Source organism: Trachinotus anak, unplaced genomic scaffold (assembly GCF_046630095.1).
Source record: "Trachinotus anak isolate AG129_WGS33_773 ecotype Australia unplaced genomic scaffold, CSIRO_AGI_Tana_v1 ptg000008l, whole genome shotgun sequence".
NCBI lineage: Eukaryota > Metazoa > Chordata > Actinopteri > Carangiformes > Carangidae > Trachinotus > Trachinotus anak.
The window spans coordinates 7,589,215-7,610,547 of record NW_027273859.1 but is presented as its reverse complement, the minus strand read 5'-3'; the positions used below and the strand labels follow the sequence as shown (position 1 = coordinate 7,610,547).

Below are 21,333 nucleotides of genomic sequence, written 5' to 3'. Positions count from 1 at the left end.
TTATATGTAAACCAACATCAACATTGTCTACTGATACAATGGGATAACTTGATGTTACAATGAAAACCTCACTTTACCTTTTATTGTTTTACATGTTTGATGCTGACTGATCATAAAGAAAGAAGCTTATTGCTTTATCAAAAAGCACCAACATTTTCAAAATACAAGATTACAGGATGGATAAGAAATGTTTTAAATTGATATCAGGAAGATGTTTAGGTTCAGTTTTAACAGAACAGTCCAAGTGGCAGCTGTGTACAACAACAGACAAATTATTATTCCAATATAGGAGGCGGGATGATGGCTCTGAGGATTATATTGGCTTGTACAGAAGAGTGGTCACATACTTCTTTTTGTATCGATGTGTTGCACTGAGAACCATCACCCCATCCTAAAACACAACCACAAGAGGAGTACAAATGAGGTTTAAAGCTGATGTTGACATTAAACAAAGAGAAACAGTTTTTCCTGGAATACATGGGTGAAACATTAAAATGACTACTGGGAATACACGCATTATCATTGTATGCATACTGTATGAGATGTTGTACCACAGTCTGATCAAAATCCATTAGGTGTTTAGATATTTTATCTGATAGAGTGGGTTGATCCATAATTTCCCCTGATTTCACTGTGAGAAACAACATTCAAGAAAAAAATTAATATGTTATAGGAGGATTTGTTACCTTGATGGAGAGGGCGTACAGGTGATTGAGCATCACATGGTTGGGCTCTGGAAGTAGCGTTGGGTCACACTGATGAAGATCCAGAGAGAGAGGATGAATTTCACTAATTTGCATGTCATGGTGACAAGTTTGTAAAGTGGTGTGTATCATTAATATGAGCATGTATTCTAGCATCAAACCAGTACTTACAGAGACACCTGTGTCCTTGTTGAGCAGCACTTGCAGCAGGTGGGGGGGTAAGATAGGAGGGTGTTTGATCTTGTCTTCTGATTTGGTCACATAGGCGTCCTGCTGGTAGGGGCCAGGAGGGGAACTGGACAAGTCTGGGAACGAACGATCATGTAACACTACTTCAGTACTACCTCACATCAAAAACAGTAGCTGTTAATGAATGAATACAGTTGCAAATACCTGAGACGTCCGCAGAATCCTGCGAGTCGATCCTGAGGGCATCAAAGACTTCAAAGTCAGTTCTCTTCACCTGGATGATGTTATTGACTGTTCCAGTTTTAGACGTCATCACAGCCTGGGAAAAGGTGTAAACAGAAATTTGATACCAGCACTTGTGAGTGTTGATTAGGCATTTGTAGTGGCAGGAGAAACAAGACTACATCTGTGATACTCTCACCTCTAAAATTTAGGTTTTCCCTCACTTGAGTCGGATCCAGAGTCCACTGACCGTCTACACAGAACTTGTATTGGTGCTCTCCCTCCGGCAGGTCCACTATAGCCACAAAGTTCTTCTGACTGGGTTTGAGAGACAGACCTGTGTCACATTTTCATTTAAAGAAAGTTCAAAGATGCAAGACCTGCATGTGTCAAACTACCTTCTGTTGAGTGGGATCTTGGTGGCCCAGTTATTAAAGGAGCCGGACACAAAGACTTCTTTGCCAGCACCTGACCATCTGAACACAGTTGGCCCTTTCATATATTGTTAAAACACAATTATAATATGACAAGAAAATCACTGATGTCAACTTCACCGTGAGAGAATGAGCCGGTGTTACGCCCTGAAAAGGGGAGATATCAATAAACACGCTCAGACGCGAGGCTTCCCTTCTGGCACCTTCATTTTGGAGTCTTTAACCCTGTTAAACCCTTTAAAAAATATTTTTACCTCTTTCACACACCTCTAGTTTCTTTCAGCATTCACAGTAATCAACTATTTATGAATGAATTCCCCATATTCTCTATTACAATTTTATTACCTTATGAATTTATCCATAATCAGTCTTAATTACATCAATCTATCGCACACTCCCCTGCAAAATCAGGTGTTGTCCCGACATCAAATGAATTAGGAACCAATGGTTCTTAATCTGTATTTCTATAACTAGACTGTGCCTTTAGAGTAATAGCAGCTTAATGGAGTATGGATGTACTGCCTATAAATTACTTCACTGAATCTCGTGAGCTTTCCTCTTCAGTCAAGGAGCCTTTCTCTGCACTAGACAGCATAAACCATTTTTGCACCTAGTATCTCTGTGTGAATAAGGTTTAGTAAACTTGAAATGGGTTTGCCCACATTGGTACTGGCTAAACTACTACTGGTAAAACATTTCATTTGCACATGCTGCGCTATAGCAGGCTGGAGTTCCAAGCTGGTCATAGTTTGTTCTCCTCAGGAAGTCATGTCCTTGTTCTCTGTCACCTTCACCTGAATCTTGGGATACCAAGATTTCATCCTGTGCTTTTTCAACTACATCGTCATTCTGATTATCATCTTCCTGCAGGACATTATCCTGCTGTGACTCACATTTATTTGTGTTCATTAAGAAGTTCTCTTGAACCACGGGCCCCTCACAGTTAAACGTGGGTGTTTCCTGATAACTGTCCTCCTGTGCATCAACATGCTCAACAGACCCATCTGCAATAGGCATTTGAAGCTGTACTCCTGACGTGTAATAGTACCCACATTCTTCTTCTTCAGCTTCCTCCTCTGGAGTGACATTTTCGGAGGTTGTGTCTTTCATCCTTTTCTTTTGCTTAGATGCTGTTTTTTGGTGAATTTCCATGGGTAAGTGATGACACAGTAACAGCAGATTGCGATGCATGATTCTTGATCTTCCTCTTCCCTGCTCGGGCTTAACCTCGTAGACTGGGATATTTTCTCGAACCTGGTGGATCACAACATGGATATTCTCTTCCCAGTGATTACAAAGTTTCCCCATGCCCCCTCTAGGTGTCAGTTTTGAACAAGGGTACAACACTGAGCTTCTCACTTTTCCATCATCATGTTTTCTACTCCTCTCTGTTGACTTCTTTGCATTCTCTTGTGCTATCTCGTATGCTTCCTGCATTTCTCATCTCCACTTCTCCATATATGCCTGATGGTCTGCTTGTCCTGTCCCAGTGGTGACACCAAACAGGAGATCAAACCATAACCTTGGGGACCTTCCAAATAGGAGGTAAAAAGGGGAGAAACCTATCACCTTGCATTGTGTGCAGTTATATGCATAGATCAACTTGTTCAAGGATTCTTTCCAGTTTGTCTTGTTTATCAGTCAGTGTCTTCAGCATTTGTAATAATGTGCGGTTAAAGCATTGATAGGGGGTCATCCGTGATCCTAGTACCCCACAATTCTTTTTCAGCTTGGGGAAGAGTTGGTTCTCGAATTTGCCACCTTGATCATGATGTATCCTTTTTGGCAGTCCAAAATTCAGGCTGAAATCGTTGATATATATCGAATTCAGAATATTCGATCAGCGACTGTTTTGGCGGACTTTGAGTTGGTGGCATATGCCTGTGCCAAATGGGTGAAGTGAACAACGATTACGAATATGTACTTGTACCCGCCTCTACATTTGCCCAAGTAGAGAAAATCTATCAACACAAGTTCAAAAGGCTGCATGGTAAGAGGTGCCCGTGTGTCTTTACAGGGTTTCTTTTGTTTCAGGCAAGTACAAGTCCTAGCCACATAATGCTCAATTTCTTTCCTTGCCTTGGTGGCCCATCTCATCATGCAACTCTTTCAATACAGTTGTCTTATACTGCTCAGGTAGTTCTAGCTGTGTCTTGTTTGTTGTCTTCCTGCGAAGAATCCCATCCTCATCAATATGGAGTCTTTCCCATTCACACAGTGGACACCTGCTTTGTATACTGAAGGTGTCCAGTTCACATCTTGATGGCCTACTGTCCCTCAATTTACATCGCATTACTGAACTGATGTTGCTGTCATTTTGCTGTGCTTGTCGAATCTCAGCAGCTGAGAATGGTTTGCCTGTTTCTTCAGTCACTGCTGTACACTGGAGAGTGCTGAGTACTGAAAAGACCCACGGTGAGCTAGAATTTTGAACCTCAACAGCCTGGGTAATCGCTGCCACACAATCTGATACCAGCTCTGCAAGCTCTGCTACCCATCTACATCCAGTTGTATTGGGCTTGGCACTTCACAGGACATAAGTAAACAGATTATTGTCAGTAAATACAGTGAAAGTAGGTGCATAGTACAGGTAATCTTGGAATTTTTCTGTAACTGCCCACTTCAAGGCGAGAAATTCCAATTCCCTGAGTGGAGGTGATAATTTCGCTCAGAGGCAGTCAATGTCCGGGATCCATAGGCTATTACACGAAGCTTATTATATATATAATATATGTTGTTGATATAGAACTGCCCCAAGGCCCTGATCTGAGGCATCTGTGTGGAGGATAAATGGCTGTGTGAAGTCTGGGAAACCAAGGACCGGTGGCTCAACCAAACAGTCTATGAACTTCTCCAGAATGCATTGATGTTCTTCAGTCCATACAATTGGTTTGTGTGATGACACACCTTTACTCGTTCCTGTACCTCATCTTGGTTTTGGCCTTTTTTGTGGAATACTGTTGTTTTCAGTTGTCCCTTTTAGCAAGTCAAAGAGTGGCCCAGCGATAGACGAGAAGTCCTGTATGTATTGCCTATGTAGCAGGATGAGTATTGTGGCCCTGTGTCCACCTGTAGCAGATGGTGCCTAATTGCCTGTCTCCCTCTGGCCAATGGCAGTAGGGAGAGGGGGGTATAAAAGCCGGTAGGTGTCACTGGATTTCTCTCTTGCTTGTGGAGGCCGAGGGCACGTCACTTCCTGTTGCCTCATCCCTGTCCTTCTTCTGTTGGGGTTTGCAGGTAGGCTAGTTGTGGCTGGGTTACCAGTTTGCATGTTTAGTTGACAGTAAATAAGACTATTGCTTTTGTTGTAGGGCCGGATTGGGTTCCGTGGGTCGGTGAGCTGCACATGATTACTGCCGGTGGGTCCTCCGTTTCATGTACTGCGCTGTTGCTGCAGTGCGCATATTGCAATTTGTGTGTGTGTGTGTTTGCAGGTTGCCGCTGCAGAAACAGCAGTCTTGGGTCCTTCCCCTCTCCTGCATGTGTGGACAGAGGCAGCTGGACTGGTAACGGCTTTACTGGGGGAACGACTGTATCGGCTACTTTCACTGCCCGCTTGACCACTGCTGCTTTGCCTACGGGAGGTCGTTTGCCTACAGGAAGTTGCTTTGCTCATAGCGAATTGCTTTGCTTATAGAGAAATACACTGATTTTAGGGGATTGCCCTCCTTGGGGAATTACTGTACTTTGGGGGACTGCTTTGATTCTGCCGCACAGCTTGGCCTGTTGGAGCCGAGCACTGGCGCTCCGTTTCGGACTGCCTTGCCTCACGGAGGGTTGTCGGCACCCGCGGCATTGGTCGCTTCGGCCTGGCGGCCTCTTTAAGTCCTGTGTTTTATTGTGTGTGTGTGTGTGTGTGTGTGTGTGTGTGTGTGCGCGCGCGTGAGATGTTAATTGGGGAGGGGAAATTTATGTTTATATTTTGTGGTGTGCGTTCACTGGCCTTGTGAGTGTCCGCATGCAATTAAAAGTTGTTGTTTTTGGTTTGTGGGAATTTAAGTTGATTACTACTTATAATTAATAATTTTGGTTAAGTGTGTGTGCGTGTGGTTACTTCTGAGTATGTTGTAGATAATGGTTATTTATCAAAGTATGATTAAGTTTTTGTATTGATTTATTTACCTAGTTTAGTTAATTTTTGTTTTTGTATAGTTAGGTTTGATTTTGGTTCTTATATATTGTGGTTTTTTTTACTCTTGTGTTTGTCCTTTCAGGGGGTTGAGACTACAGTGGTGGACGTGGTGTCCTCGGTGGCGGTGTCTCCTTTGTTTGTCGTGTGTATGCTTTCACCCCAGGTTGATTTTCACCAGTGTGTGCGTGTGTCACGAGTGTTTGGGGTGACCTTCCCGGGACCCTCTTTATTTCTTGGACCCATCTCCCTACTGGTAGGCCTCCACCCTGATTGGTTCCCCTCATTTCCCTGGTAACATCAGGTGGATGTTATGGCCTTCTTTTTATTATTCAATGTTTAATAAAGTGATTTTTGTAATTTGACCTCGTCTCTGCCCCGTTGTATGACGGATTTGCGTGCCTTTAGGATTATGATAGTTCCCTGGGTGAAATTCCCAGGGTGGCGTTGTCTGGCAACACTAAGCTAAGGTTAAAGTGAATTAATTGGCTAACCTCCAACCCCGGTCGCCACACCTATAATAACTTAACAAGCCCATGATGGTTTGTAGCTCCCCTACTGTACTTGGTCTCTTATCTTTCAAGGCTCTCACAGTGATAGTATCTGCTGGATCATTCTTGCTACCTTCAGCTGAGACAACTCTTCCCAAGTAGCAAATCTCATGTTTAAATAATTCGCTAGGTTTTAGCTTTATCCCGTATTTCCTCAACAACTGGAGCACTTTCCTGACGTGGTTTACATGATTTCCAAATGACTGACTGTACACCAGAGTTTCATCCAGGTAGGGAACACAGATGCTGTCTCGCACTGCTTCCAAACAGTCCTCCATACAGCGTTGGAAGGCAGCAGGAGCATTCATTAGCCTAAATAGAATTCTTATCCATTCGTACAGGCCCCAAGGAGTCACAAATGCAGTCCAAGGCCTGCTGTCCTCATCCATTGAACCCTAATGGTAGGCCTTTCCTTGGTCTAACAACAAAAACCATAAGTCACCACCAAGACTGTCAAGGATGTCCTGCACTTGAGGAATCAGTTGTCTGTCAGGGTGAGTCTTTTTATTTAGTTCTCGGTAATCTATGTGTAGTGTCTTTCTTCAGTGGCCGCATCTGCACCTTACAGTCAATTTGTACAGAGGTGTGTTTAGGTACAATTCGTTGTTTTCACAACATATTCACATGACTGTTCAGGTGTCACCAGATCAATGAAAGCTGTGACATCTTCTTTTCCAAGACTAGGAAAAGCAGTTTTTAATGTCTCATGTAACTGCTCTCTTCTAGTAACATCCAGTGGTTCCGGTGCTAGTTTTCACTGTTTGCTTGATCACATTAAAGCCTAGGGTGGGTTGTGAAAGGCTTCTTCCCCTCATCAACAGCTTGGGGACAACCAGTTCTTTGGGATCAGCTCCCTCTCCAGCTAATCCTAAAATTAACCTCAGTGAAACCCTTGTATGGCATGCTCTGTCCATTGGCAGCTGTGATTTTCAAGTCATCAGGTGCATCAAGCAACTCAGAGACATCTCTTAACTTGTCATGTGGCAAATGTCTCCTTTTCCACTTTTTATCAACAATACAGACTTGAGAGCCTGTATCCCATAGTCTCGTGTCTTGCGGCCTTATATGTGACATTCAACCATACACCGTTTCCCCACCAGAGCAACAAGATGAGACTGACTGCTTGGTATTTATCTCTGGATGAGAACTCGGGTTTTACTGTGGGTAAGTGTGCTGGTTACATTGTTTTCTATGTTTTGGCCAGTGTTGGGCTTGACAGGCTTTAGAACAGTAAATGTCTTTTTTACAGGATGCACATCTTCTGAGTTTCTGGCCTTCCTCAGGGACACCACAGTGAGAGCAATGCTGTTGAGACATTCTGCTATTGTCGGTTACTCCCTGTCCTGTGGGGGTAACCCTCTTGCATTTAAAAGACTCTCTTTTTCTTGTCTGGTTGCTCTCACCCTGCAACCTGCAAAGAAAGTGCTCACTACTACCTATAGCAATGGGTGCAGTAGTCATTTCCACTTTGCTGGCAGTCAGTACATTTCCTCAGACGTGCATGATTTGGGGCATGATACTGCTGTGGTGCGAACCTTTGTTGAAATTGAGCTGTATCTCATCTTTGTCCTGGTCCAGGAGGATGCCAGTAATTTTGTGGCAGACACTGGAACTGCAGAGGAGGACTGCATTCTTGTGCTACAGGTGAGGCCATATGTTGTGTCTGTACTGTATTTGGCTGTCAAATTGCCTCTTTGATCTGTGCAACTTCAGTACTTCAACTTTAGTACATCAGGCTGGACTTTGGTTGTCAGCTCTGGATTTGGGTTTTTCTCTTTTTTGTATTTAGTCTCTCTGCTTCGTTTGCACATGCAATGTTGTAGAACCCGATAATGTAATAAATCCCCGATAATGTAATAACCCCAATAATGTAATAAAAAATTTCACTTGAGTGGATTGAAAATGTAATAAAACCTGATAATGTAATAACTTCCCAATAATGTAATAAAGTGCATTTCCCAATAATGTAATACACTCTTAACCAATAATGTAATAAAGTATTACATTAACGGGAGGTTATTACATTATCAGGTTAGCCTTCATTTCAAGGGACCTGATAATGTAATAATACTCCAATAATGTAATAATTTAACAGGAGATCACCCATTACTTGGTTTCAAGTGGTGTGTTCAAGATTATATTTCTGTGTAAGCAACACAAGCTCCAGAGCGCCACCAACAGGTCAAAGTTGGACATGCATGAATGGTTAACTTTGACCCGTTCATCCTTTTTCACAAACGATGTATCACTGGAGCCCTCGGGCCAAGCCGAGGTAATCCTTAATGTCTTTTCTCGCCATATTGGATTTCCGCCATCTTTGATTTGATCAAAAACCTTTAAAAGGCCTCTCTTGTCACAAATTTTGTTTAATCTTCTTGAAATGTCGCCCAGATGATATTCAGACCATTTTCAAGGAGCAGTATGTATATTAAGTATGGCTGCAAGTCACTTCTTCTTCTTCTTCTTCTTCTTTTGTAGAGTTTCCTTCCTACTTTAGGCCTCTGAGGTGAGGTGCTTATACAGTTCTGTTGCACCCGTTTCTTGATAATGGGACTTGAGGATCCTCCTTAGAGTAGGTAAAGTAAGGTCAGTTTTGGCCCCTAGGTAGCTGCAGAGTTGTAAGCCTGGTGCAATTGCCCTAATCACTGCATCAACTACTTCTATTTCAGAGAATCCCTTGCTGATACTTTGCTCAATTTGGTGTGCTAGACTGGAAAAGGTAAGTTTGTCTTTCTGCCCTGATTTACCAATCTGGCCTGATATTTTGAATTCTCGCCCCCACTGCAATGACAAAAAAGACTGGGGGGTCTGTGGAGCAAAGACATGATCTTGTTTAGCACTATTACTTTCTCCTCTCACTGACTTTTTGGCTCCACTGATTTGGTTTGATTTCTCCTGCAGTGATGATGCTAATGCTAAATATAATGTCTGTTTTTTCAACTGCTCACCCTCTGAAAGCTGAACAACATGTTCTTCTACCAAACCTGCCTGTTTTACATCTGAGACTGTAGGCATACCCTGATCCTCAAGCTCTTCTATCTCGTCTCTCTCTAAGTGTCTTGTGATATGTGAGATGAGAGAGGAGCAACTTTTGCCTGATACCTTTAAGTTTAAGTTTTAAACCAGCAATAGTTAGAAAATCACAAACGTCTCTTGTCAAGGTATACAGGGCACCACAAACTTCTAGTTTCAAGTCCTCCAGTTCTGAAGAATCCATTTTAGTCCCTGATCCGTGGAAAGTATTGGTGTGTTGCAGAATAGGCAACGCAGCTTGCCGGGCACCAGCGGTTGACCTCAGCTCACATGCAAGTCCCTCTACGCGATTGTTGAACCACCACACAGTAGCGTCCACCTTGGCTGTAGATACGAAGGATTGAAAGATGATCCGGGACGTCTATCTGGAGCAGCTGGTTCTCGACACATTCAACCCAGCGGTGCCTCCAAAATGTTACGCCCTGAAAAGGGGAGATATCAATAAACACGCTCAGACGCGAGGCTTCCTCTCTGGCAGTTTTATTGAGACAGAGGCATTGCAGCCGAGAGTTTCCCCTTTCCACAGTACAGGCATGACTTATCGATCAACCGGCGTCATTTCACAAAGTGGCTCAACAAGTAAATCCTGGATTAAATCCTTTGACAGAAAGATAATCTTATCTGGTTTTGGAGTGTTTAACCCTGTTAAACCCTTTTAAAAATATTTTTACCTCTTTCACACACTTCTAGTTTCTTTCAGCATTCATAGTAATCAACTATTTATGAATGAATTCCCCATATTCTCGATTACAATTTTATTGTCTTATGAATTTATCCATGATCAGACGTGCAGGAAGAGCTTCAGGTGTCAGGTACAGTGCAGAGGATCATTGCCCTGAACTGCCACAGACCTCAGTATCCCAAACACAAACAAATTCCCATTCCCATGTATCTGGTTCTTTATTTTTGTCATGTTGTACTACACATTATTTCCTTTTGTGTTAACATAACCATTCAACTTAAGTAAGCTGCAAGGGAAAGTCATGGGAACTCAGCTATTGACACAAGTGTGTGTTACTAAGTTATTTTAAACTCAACTTTGGGCTAAAGAGGGAAAAGGCAAACTCAAGTGAGTACAGAGTGAACAGGAGCAAACATTTGAGAATATTTGATTAGGAAAATATGAAAAAAAATGTGGAAAGATCATAGATAAAATATGTTAACATATCTAGTCAGGGGAGAATAAATGTGTGTGAGATGTAGAGTTTGTAGGAGGCACACCTGAGTTCACCTCGTCATGTTGTATTTCCTGTGGCTATGTTTCAAATGCTTTATCTTACACTGTGTGAGAACAGACTGAATTTGACCAAAAGCTAAAAAAAAAAAAAAGCTATACCAGTGCACAATAAATTGTGTATTAGTTCTTCTTCTTTCTCAGAGGAATCACTTCCACTTCATTTCTGATGGTCAGACATTAAACAGTCCCTTGACCTAGACATTTGGCATTTCAGACACAAGTGGAGACGATATGAAGACACAACCCACAGACATAGAATTAGTTTTATGTAAATGAAAAGGAAAAATACCAAGTGCTTTAAACATGAATGTTTAATCTTCATGTTTTCCTTTTAGTTCTTATTCTCAAAGATACAATGAAGAAAATGTTGCAGTACTGCAGTATAAAAACACTCCATTACAGGTAAAAGCCCTGCGTTGTAGTAAAGTATTATAAGCAAAATGTACCTAAAGTATCAAAAGTAAAATCCCTCATAATGCAGAGCAATTGCCCCTGTGAGTGTCATACTATTTCACAGTGCATTATATTATTGTATTATCATTATCAATGTATTAATGTAAAAGCAGCATTTTGCCACTCAGTTTGTATTGATGGAGCTATTATTGGGTTTTTTAGTTTTTTTGTTGGTTTTTTTTTTTAACAATTTCATATTTATTTTGTAGTGTAACCAATAAAAGTGCATCATATTTTCTAAACTACTTACATTTGAGTAAATAGTAACTTAAGCTGTCAGATAAATGTTGGCAGTACAAAGTACAAAATTTGGCATTGAATTTTAGTACAATATAAGTAAAGGTGACAATGTTTCACCACTGAAATCAAGTAAAAATAAAATGCACAGTTCTTACAGTGTGATTACATATTTAAGTCTTGACAGCCCCCTCCTCACCTAAAGCTCCCGCCCCCTTGTGTCCCTCATGTTAAAAGATCAGGCTGCAGCGAAACCTCAGGTCACTTTGACTGTAGCCATGAATCTGTCATCTCCTCTGCTGCTGCTGCTGCTCACTGGTAAGACTGAAAAAATAACTGTAAATATGTATCAGTCCTTTATAGGAACACTTATTTTAAAAGATGCATGGTCTTCATTACAGTTTTGAATCTACCAGTTTGTCATATTTGTATCTGTTGTATCAGAATACTCATTTTCCCCTGATCCATTGTGTATTACATGTTTCTAGCAGCTTGTATGGTCAGTGGTGCTGTGCTGCCCAAGGCCTTATGGCAGTTTGGGACCATGATCGAGTGCGTCCAGCCTGGTGTTTACCCTCTGCAATATAACAATTACGGCTGCTGGTGTGGCTTCGGTGGAAAGGGAACCCCTCAGGACGAATTGGACATGTAGGAAGCTGTCATTCCCCAATTTCGTCTGTCAGACATAATCTATGAAACAAAAGAAACTTTCTCAAACATGTCACCTTTTCTCCTGTATTCCCAGGTGCTGTAAAATCCATGATGAGTGCTATGGTACAAGCATGAAGACTCCTGGATGCACGTCTCTTTTTGACCTCCCCTACTTTCTTGTGTATGATTTCACCTGCTTAAATGAACAACTGACCTGCTCAGGTAAGACTGGGATAAACTGATAAAGATTCATATTATTTTCACTGACTTTCAAACTCTTCCTTGATGAAATTCAATGGCGTCAATTTGAAATTTGAAATGTCCTGGGATGGGGATGTTCAATTTTCAAATTTAGAACTGGCTCTGCAGCAGCAAATGCCACAATTCAATTTAAAAAATAAATGAAAGTTTTTATCATTTTTCTCAGTTTACAAACTTGAAAGCTTTTTTTTGGCTGGTTGAAAGTGCAATGTTAGCAGAAATCACTGAATAACAGACTGTAGTTTTACTGTAAATAAAATGAATTAAACAAGGCTGCACTTACAGCCCTGTGTGTAAGTACTGTATATATAGCAACTGTATTTAAACATATATATATAGGCATTACACAGCTGGAAATTGAGTTTTGACTCCAAAACAAATGCTCTCCTGGTTCTGTGGAGCCACCTTCACACCAACATTTAGAGTGAGGAAGCAAGATATGTTTAAAATGTGCCTCACATTTTCTTATTATCTGTTTATCTGTTTATCTGCAGCTACCAACAATAAGTGCCAGGCTGCCGTGTGCGAGTGTGATCGTGTGGCAGCTGAGTGCTTTGCTCGGGCCACATACAACCCTGAAAACAAGAACCTGGATACTAGAGTCCACTGTAACAAATGAGTTATACAACCTCTCGCAAAAATACAAGAGAATGATGGATGGTAATATATTTCTATTAAAAAAAAATTAATTGGTTTATAATTTTAAATTCAAATAACTTTAAATAAAACCTGATTATTGAAAGGTCTGAGTTTAATAGCAAGAGAATAAAGACAGTGTTGCCTTCCAGTTGAATTTCACCCTCTGTGTGTTTCCTCATGTCTGTTTGCTCATCTAGAGAGAGTTTCAGCTTTTCAAGTTTACTTAACTAAGATTTGAAGTTATATGTAAACCAACATCAACATCGTCTACTGATACAATGGAATAACTTGATGTTACAATGAAAACCTCACTTTACCCTTTTTTGTTTTGCTTGTTTGATGCTGACTGATCATAAAGAAACAAGCTTATTGCTTCATCAAAAAGCATCAACATTTTCAAAATACAAGATTACAGGATGGATAAGAAATGTTTTAAATTGATATCAGGAAGATGTTTAGGTTCAGTTTTAACAGAACAGTGCAAGTACAACAACAGACAAATTATTATTCCAATATAGGAGGCGGGATGATGGCTCTGAGGATTATATTGGCTTGTACAGAAGAGTGGTCACATACTTCTTTTTGTATCGATGTGTTGCACTGAGAACCATCACCCCATCCTAAAACACAACCACAAGAGGAGTACAAATGAGGTTTAAAGCTGATGTTGACATTAAACAAAGAGAAACAGTTTTTCCTGGATTACATGGGTGAAACATTAAAATGACTGTGACTACTGGGAATACACGCATTATCATTGTATGCATACTGTATGAGATGTTGTACCACAGTCTGATCAAAATCCATTAGGTGTTTAGATATTTTATCTGATAGAGTGGGTTGATCCATAATTTCCCCTGATTTCACTGCGAGAAACAACATTCAAGAAAAAAATAAATATGTTATAGGAGGATTTGTTACCTTGATGGAGAGGGCGTACAGGTGATTGAGCATCACATGGTTGGGCTCTGGAAGTAGCGTCGGGTCACACTGATGAAGATCCAGAGAGAGAGGATGAATTTCACTAATTTGCATGTTGTGGTGACAAGTTTGTAAAGTGGTGTGTATCATTAATATGAACATGTATTCTAGCATCAAACCAGTACTTACAGAGACACCTGTGTCCTTGTTGAGCAGCACTTGCAGCAGGTGGGGGGGTAAGATAGGAGGGTGTTTGATCTTGTCTTCTGATTTGGTCACATATATATGGTCCTGCTGGTAGGGGCCAGGAGGGGAACTGGACAAGTCTGGGAACGATCGATCATGTAACACTACTTCAGTACTACCTCACATCAAAAACAGTAGCTGTTAATGAATGAATACAGGTGCAAATACCTGAGACGTCCACAGAATCCTGCGAGTCGATCCTGAGGGCATCAAAGACTTCAAAGTCAGTTCTCTTCACCTGGATGATGTTATTGACTGTTCCAGTTTTAGACGTCATCACAGCCTGGGAAAAGGTGTAAACAGAAATTTGATACCAACACTTGTGAGTGTTGATTAGGCATTTGTAGTGGCAGGAGAAACAAGACTACATCTGTGATACTCTCACCTCTAAAATTTAGGTTTTCCCTCACTTGAGTCGGATCCAGAGTCCACTGACCGTCTACACAGAACTTGTATTGGTGCTCTCCCTCCGGCAGGTCCACTATAGCCACAAAGTTCTTCTGACTGGGTTTGAGAGACAGACCTGTGTCACATTTTCATTTAAAGAAAGTTCAAAGATGCAAGACCTGCATGTGTCAAACTACCTTCTGTTGAGTGGGATCTTGGTGGCCCAGTTATTAAAGGAGCCGGACACAAAGACTTCTTTGCCAGCACCTGACCATCTGAACACAGTTGGCCCTTTCATATATTGTTAAAACACAATTATAATATGACAAGAAAATCACTGATGTCAACTTCACCGTGAGAGAATGAGCCGGTGTTACGCCCTGAAAAGGGGAGATATCAATAAACACGCTCAGACGTGAGGTTTCCCTTCTGGCACCTTCATTTTGGAGTCTTTAACCCTGTTAAACCCTTTTAAAAATATTTTTACCTCTTTCACACACTTCTAGTTTCTTTCAGCATTCACAGTAATCAACTATTTATGAATGAATTCCCCATATTCTCTATGACAATTTTATTGCCTTATGAATTTATCCATAATCAGTCTTAATTACATCAATCTATCGCACACTCCCCTGCAAAATCAGGTATTGTCCCAACATCAAATGAATTAGGAACCAATGGTTCTTAATCTGTATTTCTATAACTAGACTGTGCCTTTAGAGTAATAGCAGCTTAATGGAGTATGGATGTACTGCCTATAAATTACTTCACTGAATCTTGTGAGCTTTCCTCTTCAGTCAAGGAGCCTTTCTCTGCACTAGACAGCATAAACCATTTTTGCACCTAGTATCCCTGTGTGAATAAGGTTTAGTAAACTTGAAATGGGTTTGCCCACATTGGTACTGGCTAAACTACTACTGGTAAAACATTTCATTTGCACATGCTGCGCTATAGCAGGCTGGAGTTCCAAGCTGGTCATAGTTTGTTCTCCTCAGGAAGTCATGTCCTTGTTCTCTGTCACCTTCACCTGAATCTTGGGATACCAAGATTTCATCCTGTGCTTTTTCAACTACATCGTCATTCTGATTATCATCTTCCTGCAGGACATTATCCTGCTGTGACTCACATTTATTTGTGTTCATTAAGAACTTCTCTTGAACCACGGGCCCCTCACAGTTAAACATGGGTGTTTCCTGATAACTGTCCTCCTGTGTATCAACATGCTCAATAGACCCATCTGCAATAGGCATTTGAAGCTGTACTCCTGACGTGTAATAGTACCCACATTCTTCTTCTTCAGCTTCCTCCTCTGGAGTGACATTTTCGGAGGTTGTGTCTTTCATCCTTTTCTTTTGCTTAGATGCTGTTTTTTGGTGAATTTCCATGGGTAAGTGATGACACAGTAACAGCAGATTGCGATGCATGATTCTTGATCTTCCTCTTCCCTGCTCGGGCTTAACCTCATAGACTGGGATATTTTCTCGAACCTGGCGGATCACAACATGGATATTCTCTTCCCAGTGATTACAAAGTTTCCCCATGCCCCCTCTAGGTGTCAGTTTTGAACAAGGGTACAACACTGAGCTTCTCACTTTTCCATCATCATGTTTTCTACTCCTCTCTGTTGACTTCTTTGCATTCTCTTGTGCTATCTCGTATGCTTCCTGCATTTCTCATCTCCATTTCTCCATATATGCCTGATGGTCTGCTTGTCCTGTCCCAGTGGTGACACCAAACAGGAGATCAAACCATAACCTTGGGGACCTTCCAAATAGGAGGTAAAAAGGGGAGAAACCTATCACCTTGCATTGTGTGCAGTTATATGCATAGATCAACTTGTTCAAGGATTCTTTCCAGTTTGTCTTGTTTATCAGTCAGTGTCTTCAGCATTTGTAATAATGTGCGGTTAAAGCATTGATAGGGGATCGTCCGTGATCCTAGTACCCCACAATTCTTTTTCAGCTTGGGGAAGAGTTGGTTCTCGAATTTGCCATCTTGATCATGATGTATCCTTTTCGGCAGTCCAAAATTCAGGCTGAAATCATTGATATATATCGAATTCAGAATATTCGATCAGCGACTGTTTTGGCGGACTTTGAGTTGGTGGCATATGCCTGTGCCAAATGGGTGAAGTGAACAACGATTACGAATATGTACTTGTACCCGCCTCTACATTTGCCCAAGTAGAGAAAATCTATCAACACAAGTTCAAAAGGCTGCATGGTAAGAGGTGCCCGTGTGTCTTTACAGGGTTTCTTTTGTTTCAGGCAAGTACAAGTCCTAGCCACATAATGCTCAATTTCTTTCCTTGCCTTGGTGGCCCATCTCATCATGCAACTCTTTCAATACAGTTGTCTTATACTGCTCAGGTAGTTCTAGCTGTGTCTTGTTTGTTGTCTTTCTGCGAAGAATCCCATCCTCATCAATATGGAGTCTTTCCCATTCACACAGTGGACACCTGCTTTGTATACTGAAGGTGTCCAGTTCACATCTTGATGGCCTACTGTCCCTCAATTTACATCGCATTACTGAACTGATGTTCCTGTCATTTTGCTGTGCTTGTCGAATCTCAGCAGCTGAGAATGGTTTGCCTGTTTCTTCAGTCACTGCTGTACACTGGAGAGTGCTGAGTACTGAAAAGACCCACGGTGAGCTAGAATTTTGAACCTCAACAGCCTGGGTAATCGCTGCCACACAATCTGATACCAGCTCTGCAAGCTCTGCTACCCATCTACATCCAGTTGTATTGGGCTTGGCACTTCACAGGACATAAGTAAACAGATTATTGTCAGTAAATACAGTGAAAGTAGGTGCATAGTACAGGTAATCTTGGAATTTTTCTGTAACTGCCCACTTCAAGGCGAGAAATTCCAATTCCCTGAGTGGAGGTGATAATTTCGCTCAGAGGCAGTCAATGTCCGGGATCCATAGGCTATTACACGAAGCTTATTATATATATAATATATGTTGTTGATATAGAACTGCCCCAAGGCCCTGATTTGAGGCATCTGTGTGGAGGATAAATGGCTGTGTGAAGTCTGGGAAACCAAGGACCGGTGGCTCAACCAAACAGTCTATGAACTTCTCCAGAATGCATTGATGTTCTTCAGTCCATACAATTGGTTTGTGTGATGACACACCTTTACTCGTTCCTGTACCTCATCTTGGTTTTGGCCTTTTTTGTGGAATACTGTTGTTTTCAGTTGTCCCTTTTAGCAAGTCAAAGAGTGGCCCAGCGATAGACGAGAAGTCCTGTATGTATTGCCTATAATAACTTAACAAGCCCATGATGGTTTGTAGCTCCCCTACTGTACTTGGTCTCTTATCTTTCAAGGCTCTCACAGTGATAGTATCTGCTGGATCATTCTTGCTACCTTCAGCTGAGACAACTCTTCCCAAGTAGCAAATCTCATGTTTAAATAATTCGCTAGGTTTTAGCTTTATCCCGTATTTCCTCAACAACTGGAGCACTTTCCTGACGTGGTTTACATGATTTCCAAATGACTGACTGTACACCAGAGTTTCATCCAGGTAGGGAACACAGATGCTGTCTCGCACTGCTTCCAAACAGTCCTCCATACAGCGTTGGAAGGCAGCAGGAGCATTCATTAGCCTAAATAGAATTCTTATCCATTCGTACAGGCTCCAAGGAGTCACAAATGCAGTCCAAGGCCTGCTGTCCTCATCCATTGAACCCTAATGGTAGGCCTTTCCTTGGTCTAACAACAAAAACCATAAGTCACCACCAAGACTGTCAAGGATGTCCTGCACTTGAGGAATCAGTTGTCTGTCAGGGTGAGTCTTTTTATTTAGTTCTCGGTAATCTATGTGTAGTGTCTTTCTTCAGTGGCCGCATCTGCACCTTACAGTCAATTTGTACAGAGGTGTGTTTAGGTACAATTCGTTGTTTTCACAACATATTCACATGACTGTTCAGGTGTCACCAGATCAATGAAAGCTGTGACATCTTCTTTTCCAAGACTAGGAAAAGCAGTTTTTAATGTCTCATGTAACTGCTCTCTTCTAGTAACATCCAGTGGTTCCGGTGCTAGTTTTCACTGTTTGCTTGATCACATTAAAGCCTAGGGTGGGTTGTGAAAGGCTTCTTCCCCTCATCAACAGCTTGGGGACAACCAGTTCTTTGGGATCAGCTCCCTCTCCAGCTAATCCTAAAATTAACCTCAGTGAAACCCTTGTATGGCATGCTCTGTCCATTGGCAGCTGTGATTTTCAAGTCATCAGGTGCATCAAGCAACTCAGAGACATCTCTTAACTTGTCATGTGGCAAATGTCTCCTTTTCCACTTTTTATCAACAATACAGACTTGAGAGCCTGTATCCCATAGTCTCGTGTCTTGCGGCCTTATATGTGACATTCAACCATACACCGTTTCCCCACCAGAGCAACAAGATGAGACTGACTGCTTGGTATTTATCTCTGGATGAGAACTCGGGTTTTACTGTGGGTAAGTGTGCTGGTTACATTGTTTTCTATGTTTTGGCCAGTGTTGGGCTTGACAGGCTTTAGAACAGTAAATGTCTTTTTTACAGGATGCACATCTTCTGAGTTTCTGGCCTTCCTCAGGGACACCACAGTGAGAGCAATGCTGTTGAGACATTCTGCTATTGTCGGTTACTCCCTGTCCTGTGGGGGTAACCCTCTTGCATTTAAAAGACTCTCTTTTTCTTGTCTGGTTGCTCTCACCCTGCAACCTGCAAAGAAAGTGCTCACTACTACCTATAGCAATGGGTGCAGTAGTCATTTCCACTTTGCTGGCAGTCAGTACATTTCCTCAGACGTGCATGATTTGGGGCATGATACTGCTGTGGTGCGAACCTTTGTTGAAATTGAGCTGTATCTCATCTTTGTCCTGGTCCAGGAGGATGCCAGTAATTTTGTGGCGGACACTGGAACTGCAGAGGAGGACTGCATTCTTGTGCTACAGGTGAGGCCATATGTTGTGTCTGTACTGTATTTGGCTGTCAAATTGCCTCTTTGATCTGTGCAACTTCAGTACTTCAACTTTAGTACATCAGGCTGGACTTTGGTTGTCAGCTCTGGATTTGGGTTTTTCTCTTTTTTGTATTTAGTCTCTCTGCTTCGTTTGCACATGCAATGTTGTAGAACCCGATAATGTAATAAATCCCCGATAATGTAATAACCCCAATAATGTAATAAAAAATTTCACTTGAGTGGATTGAAAATGTAATAAAACCTGATAATGTAATAACTTCCCAATAATGTAATAAAGTGCATTTCCCAATAATGTAATACACTCTTAACCAATAATGTAATAAAGTATTACATTAACGGGAGGTTATTACATTATCAGGTTAGCCTTCATTTCAAGGGACCTGATAATGTAATAATACTCCAATAATGTAATAATTTAACAGGAGATCACCCATTACTTGGTTTCAAGTGGTGTGTTCAAGATTATATTTCTGTGTAAGCAACACAAGCTCCAGAGCGCCACCAACAGGTCAAAGTTGGACATGCATGAATGGTTAACTTTGACCCGTTCATCCTTTTTCACAAACGATGTATCACTGGAGCCCTCGGGCCAAGCCGAGGTAATCCTTAATGTCTTTTCTCGCCATATTGGATTTCCGCCATCTTTGATTTGATCAAAAACCTTTAAAAGGCCTCTCTTGTCACAAATTTTGTTTAATCTTCTTGAAATGTCGCCCAGATGATATTCAGACCATTTTCAAGGAGCAGTATGTATATTAAGTATGGCTGCAAGTCACTTCTTCTTCTTCTTCTTTTGTAGAGTTTCCTTCCTACTTTAGGCCTCTGAGGTGAGGTGCTTATACAGTTCTGTTGCACCCGTTTCTTGATAATGGGACTTGAGGATCCTCCTTAGAGTAGGTAAAGTAAGGTCAGTTTTGGCCCCTAGGTAGCTGCAGAGTTGTAAGCCTGGTGCAATTGCCCTAATCACTGCATCAACTACTTCTATTTCAGAGAATCCCTTGCTGATACTTTGCTCAATTTGGTGTGCTAGACTGGAAAAGGTAAGTTTGTCTTTCTGCCCTGATTTACCAATCTGGCCTGATATTTTGAATTCTCGCCCCCACTGCAATGACAAAAAAGACTGGGGGGTCTGTGGAGCAAAGACATGATCTTGTTTAGCACTATTACTTTCTCCTCTCACTGACTTTTTGGCTCCACTGATTTGGTTTGATTTCTCCTGCAGTGATGATGCTAATGCTAAATATAATGTCTGTTTTTTCAACTGCTCACCCTCTGAAAGCTGAACAACATGTTCTTCTACCAAACCTGCCTGTTTTACATCTGAGACTGTAGGCATACCCTGATCCTCAAGCTCTTCTATCTCGTCTCTCTCTAAGTGTCTTGTGATATGTGAGATGAGAGAGGAGCAACTTTTGCCTGATACCTTTAAGTTTAAGTTTTAAACCAGCAATAGTTAGAAAATCACAAACGTCTCTTGTCAAGGTATACAGGGCACCACAAACTTCTAGTTTCAAGTCCTCCAGTTCTGAAGAATCCATTTTAGTCCCTGATCCGTGGAAAGTATTGGTGTGTTGCAGAATAGGCAACGCAGCTTGCCGGGCACCAGCGGTTGACCTCAGCTCACATGCAAGTCCCTCTACGCGATTGTTGAACCACCACACAGTTGCGTCCACCTTGGCTGTAGATACGAAGGATTGAAAGATGATCCGGGACGTCTATCTGGAGCAGCTGGTTCTCGACACATTCAACCCAGCGGTGCCTCCAAAATGTTACGCCCTGAAAAGGGGAGATATCAATAAACACGCTCAGACGCGAGGCTTCCTCTCTGGCAGTTTTATTGAGACAGAGGCATTGCAGCCGAGAGTTTCCCCTTTCCACAGTACAGGCATGACTTATCGATCGACCGGCGTCATTTCACAAAGTGGCTCAACAAGTAAATCCTGGATTAAATCCTTTGACAGAAAGATAATCTTATCTGGTTTTGGAGTGTTTAACCCTGTTAAACCCTTTTAAAAATATTTTTACCTCTTTCACACACTTCTAGTTTCTTTCAGCATTCATAGTA

At 41.6% G+C, this 21,333-nt stretch overlaps 3 protein-coding genes across 5 annotated transcripts; 1 reads left to right on the top strand and 2 right to left on the bottom strand.

The window, feature by feature from the left end:
• Nucleotides 1-67: 67 nt before the first annotated feature.
• LOC139623740 (5'-AMP-activated protein kinase subunit beta-1-like) lies at nucleotides 68-1,686 on the bottom strand. The gene is made up of 6 exons (XM_071482215.1): nucleotides 1,514-1,686; nucleotides 1,340-1,433; nucleotides 1,098-1,212; nucleotides 876-1,009; nucleotides 687-755; nucleotides 68-391 (listed from the first exon to the last, which is right to left on the bottom strand). Exons 1-6 carry the CDS (start codon nucleotides 1,612-1,614, stop codon nucleotides 314-316), a joined length of 591 nt encoding a protein of 196 aa, XP_071338316.1. The 5' UTR covers nucleotides 1,615-1,686; the 3' UTR covers nucleotides 68-313.
• Nucleotides 1,687-11,426: 9,740 nt separating this feature from the next.
• Nucleotides 11,427-12,899, top strand: LOC139623738 (phospholipase A2, minor isoenzyme-like). Of its 3 annotated transcripts, none has more exons than XM_071482212.1 (4): nucleotides 11,427-11,507; nucleotides 11,678-11,837; nucleotides 11,935-12,062; nucleotides 12,596-12,899. In XM_071482212.1, the coding sequence occupies exons 1-4, from the start codon at nucleotides 11,468-11,470 to the stop codon at nucleotides 12,718-12,720; spliced, it is 453 nt and encodes a 150-aa protein (XP_071338313.1). In that variant the 5' UTR covers nucleotides 11,427-11,467; the 3' UTR covers nucleotides 12,721-12,899. The 3 variants fall into 3 exon arrangements, with proteins under 3 accessions (XP_071338313.1, XP_071338315.1, XP_071338314.1); XM_071482214.1 differs by having other exon boundaries at nucleotides 11,431-11,491; nucleotides 11,668-11,837; XM_071482213.1 differs by having other exon boundaries at nucleotides 11,431-11,507; nucleotides 11,681-11,837.
• On the bottom strand, nucleotides 12,781-14,661 carry LOC139623737 (5'-AMP-activated protein kinase subunit beta-1-like). Its single transcript, XM_071482211.1, has 6 exons — nucleotides 14,492-14,661; nucleotides 14,318-14,411; nucleotides 14,076-14,190; nucleotides 13,851-13,987; nucleotides 13,662-13,730; nucleotides 12,781-13,360 (listed from the first exon to the last, which is right to left on the bottom strand). Exons 1-6 carry the CDS (start codon nucleotides 14,590-14,592, stop codon nucleotides 13,283-13,285), a joined length of 594 nt encoding a protein of 197 aa, XP_071338312.1. The 5' UTR covers nucleotides 14,593-14,661; the 3' UTR covers nucleotides 12,781-13,282.
• Nucleotides 14,662-21,333: the final 6,672 nt, after the last annotated feature.

Coding starts and splice junctions, on each gene's coding strand:
- LOC139623740 (XM_071482215.1), bottom strand. CDS start 1,614: ATGAAAGGGCCAACTGTGTTCAGATGGTCAGGTGCTGGCAAAGAAGTC. Junction 1,213..1,339: donor GGACTCTGGATCCGACTCAA/GTGAGGGAAAAC, acceptor ACCTTTTCCCAG/GCTGTGATGACGTCTAAAAC. Junction 392..686: donor TGTACGCCCTCTCCATCAAG/GTAACAAATCCT, acceptor GTTGTGTTTTAG/GATGGGGTGATGGTTCTCAG.
- LOC139623738 (XM_071482212.1), top strand. CDS start 11,468: ATGAATCTGTCATCTCCTCTGCTGCTGCTGCTGCTCACTG. Junction 11,508..11,677: donor GCTGCTGCTGCTGCTCACTG/GTAAGACTGAAA, acceptor ACATGTTTCTAG/CAGCTTGTATGGTCAGTGGT. Junction 12,063..12,595: donor TGAACAACTGACCTGCTCAG/GTAAGACTGGGA, acceptor GTTTATCTGCAG/CTACCAACAATAAGTGCCAG.
- LOC139623737 (XM_071482211.1), bottom strand. CDS start 14,592: ATGAAAGGGCCAACTGTGTTCAGATGGTCAGGTGCTGGCAAAGAAGTC. Junction 13,731..13,850: donor ACAAGGACACAGGTGTCTCT/GTAAGTACTGGT, acceptor GATCTTCATCAG/TGTGACCCGACGCTACTTCC. Junction 13,361..13,661: donor TGTACGCCCTCTCCATCAAG/GTAACAAATCCT, acceptor GTTGTGTTTTAG/GATGGGGTGATGGTTCTCAG.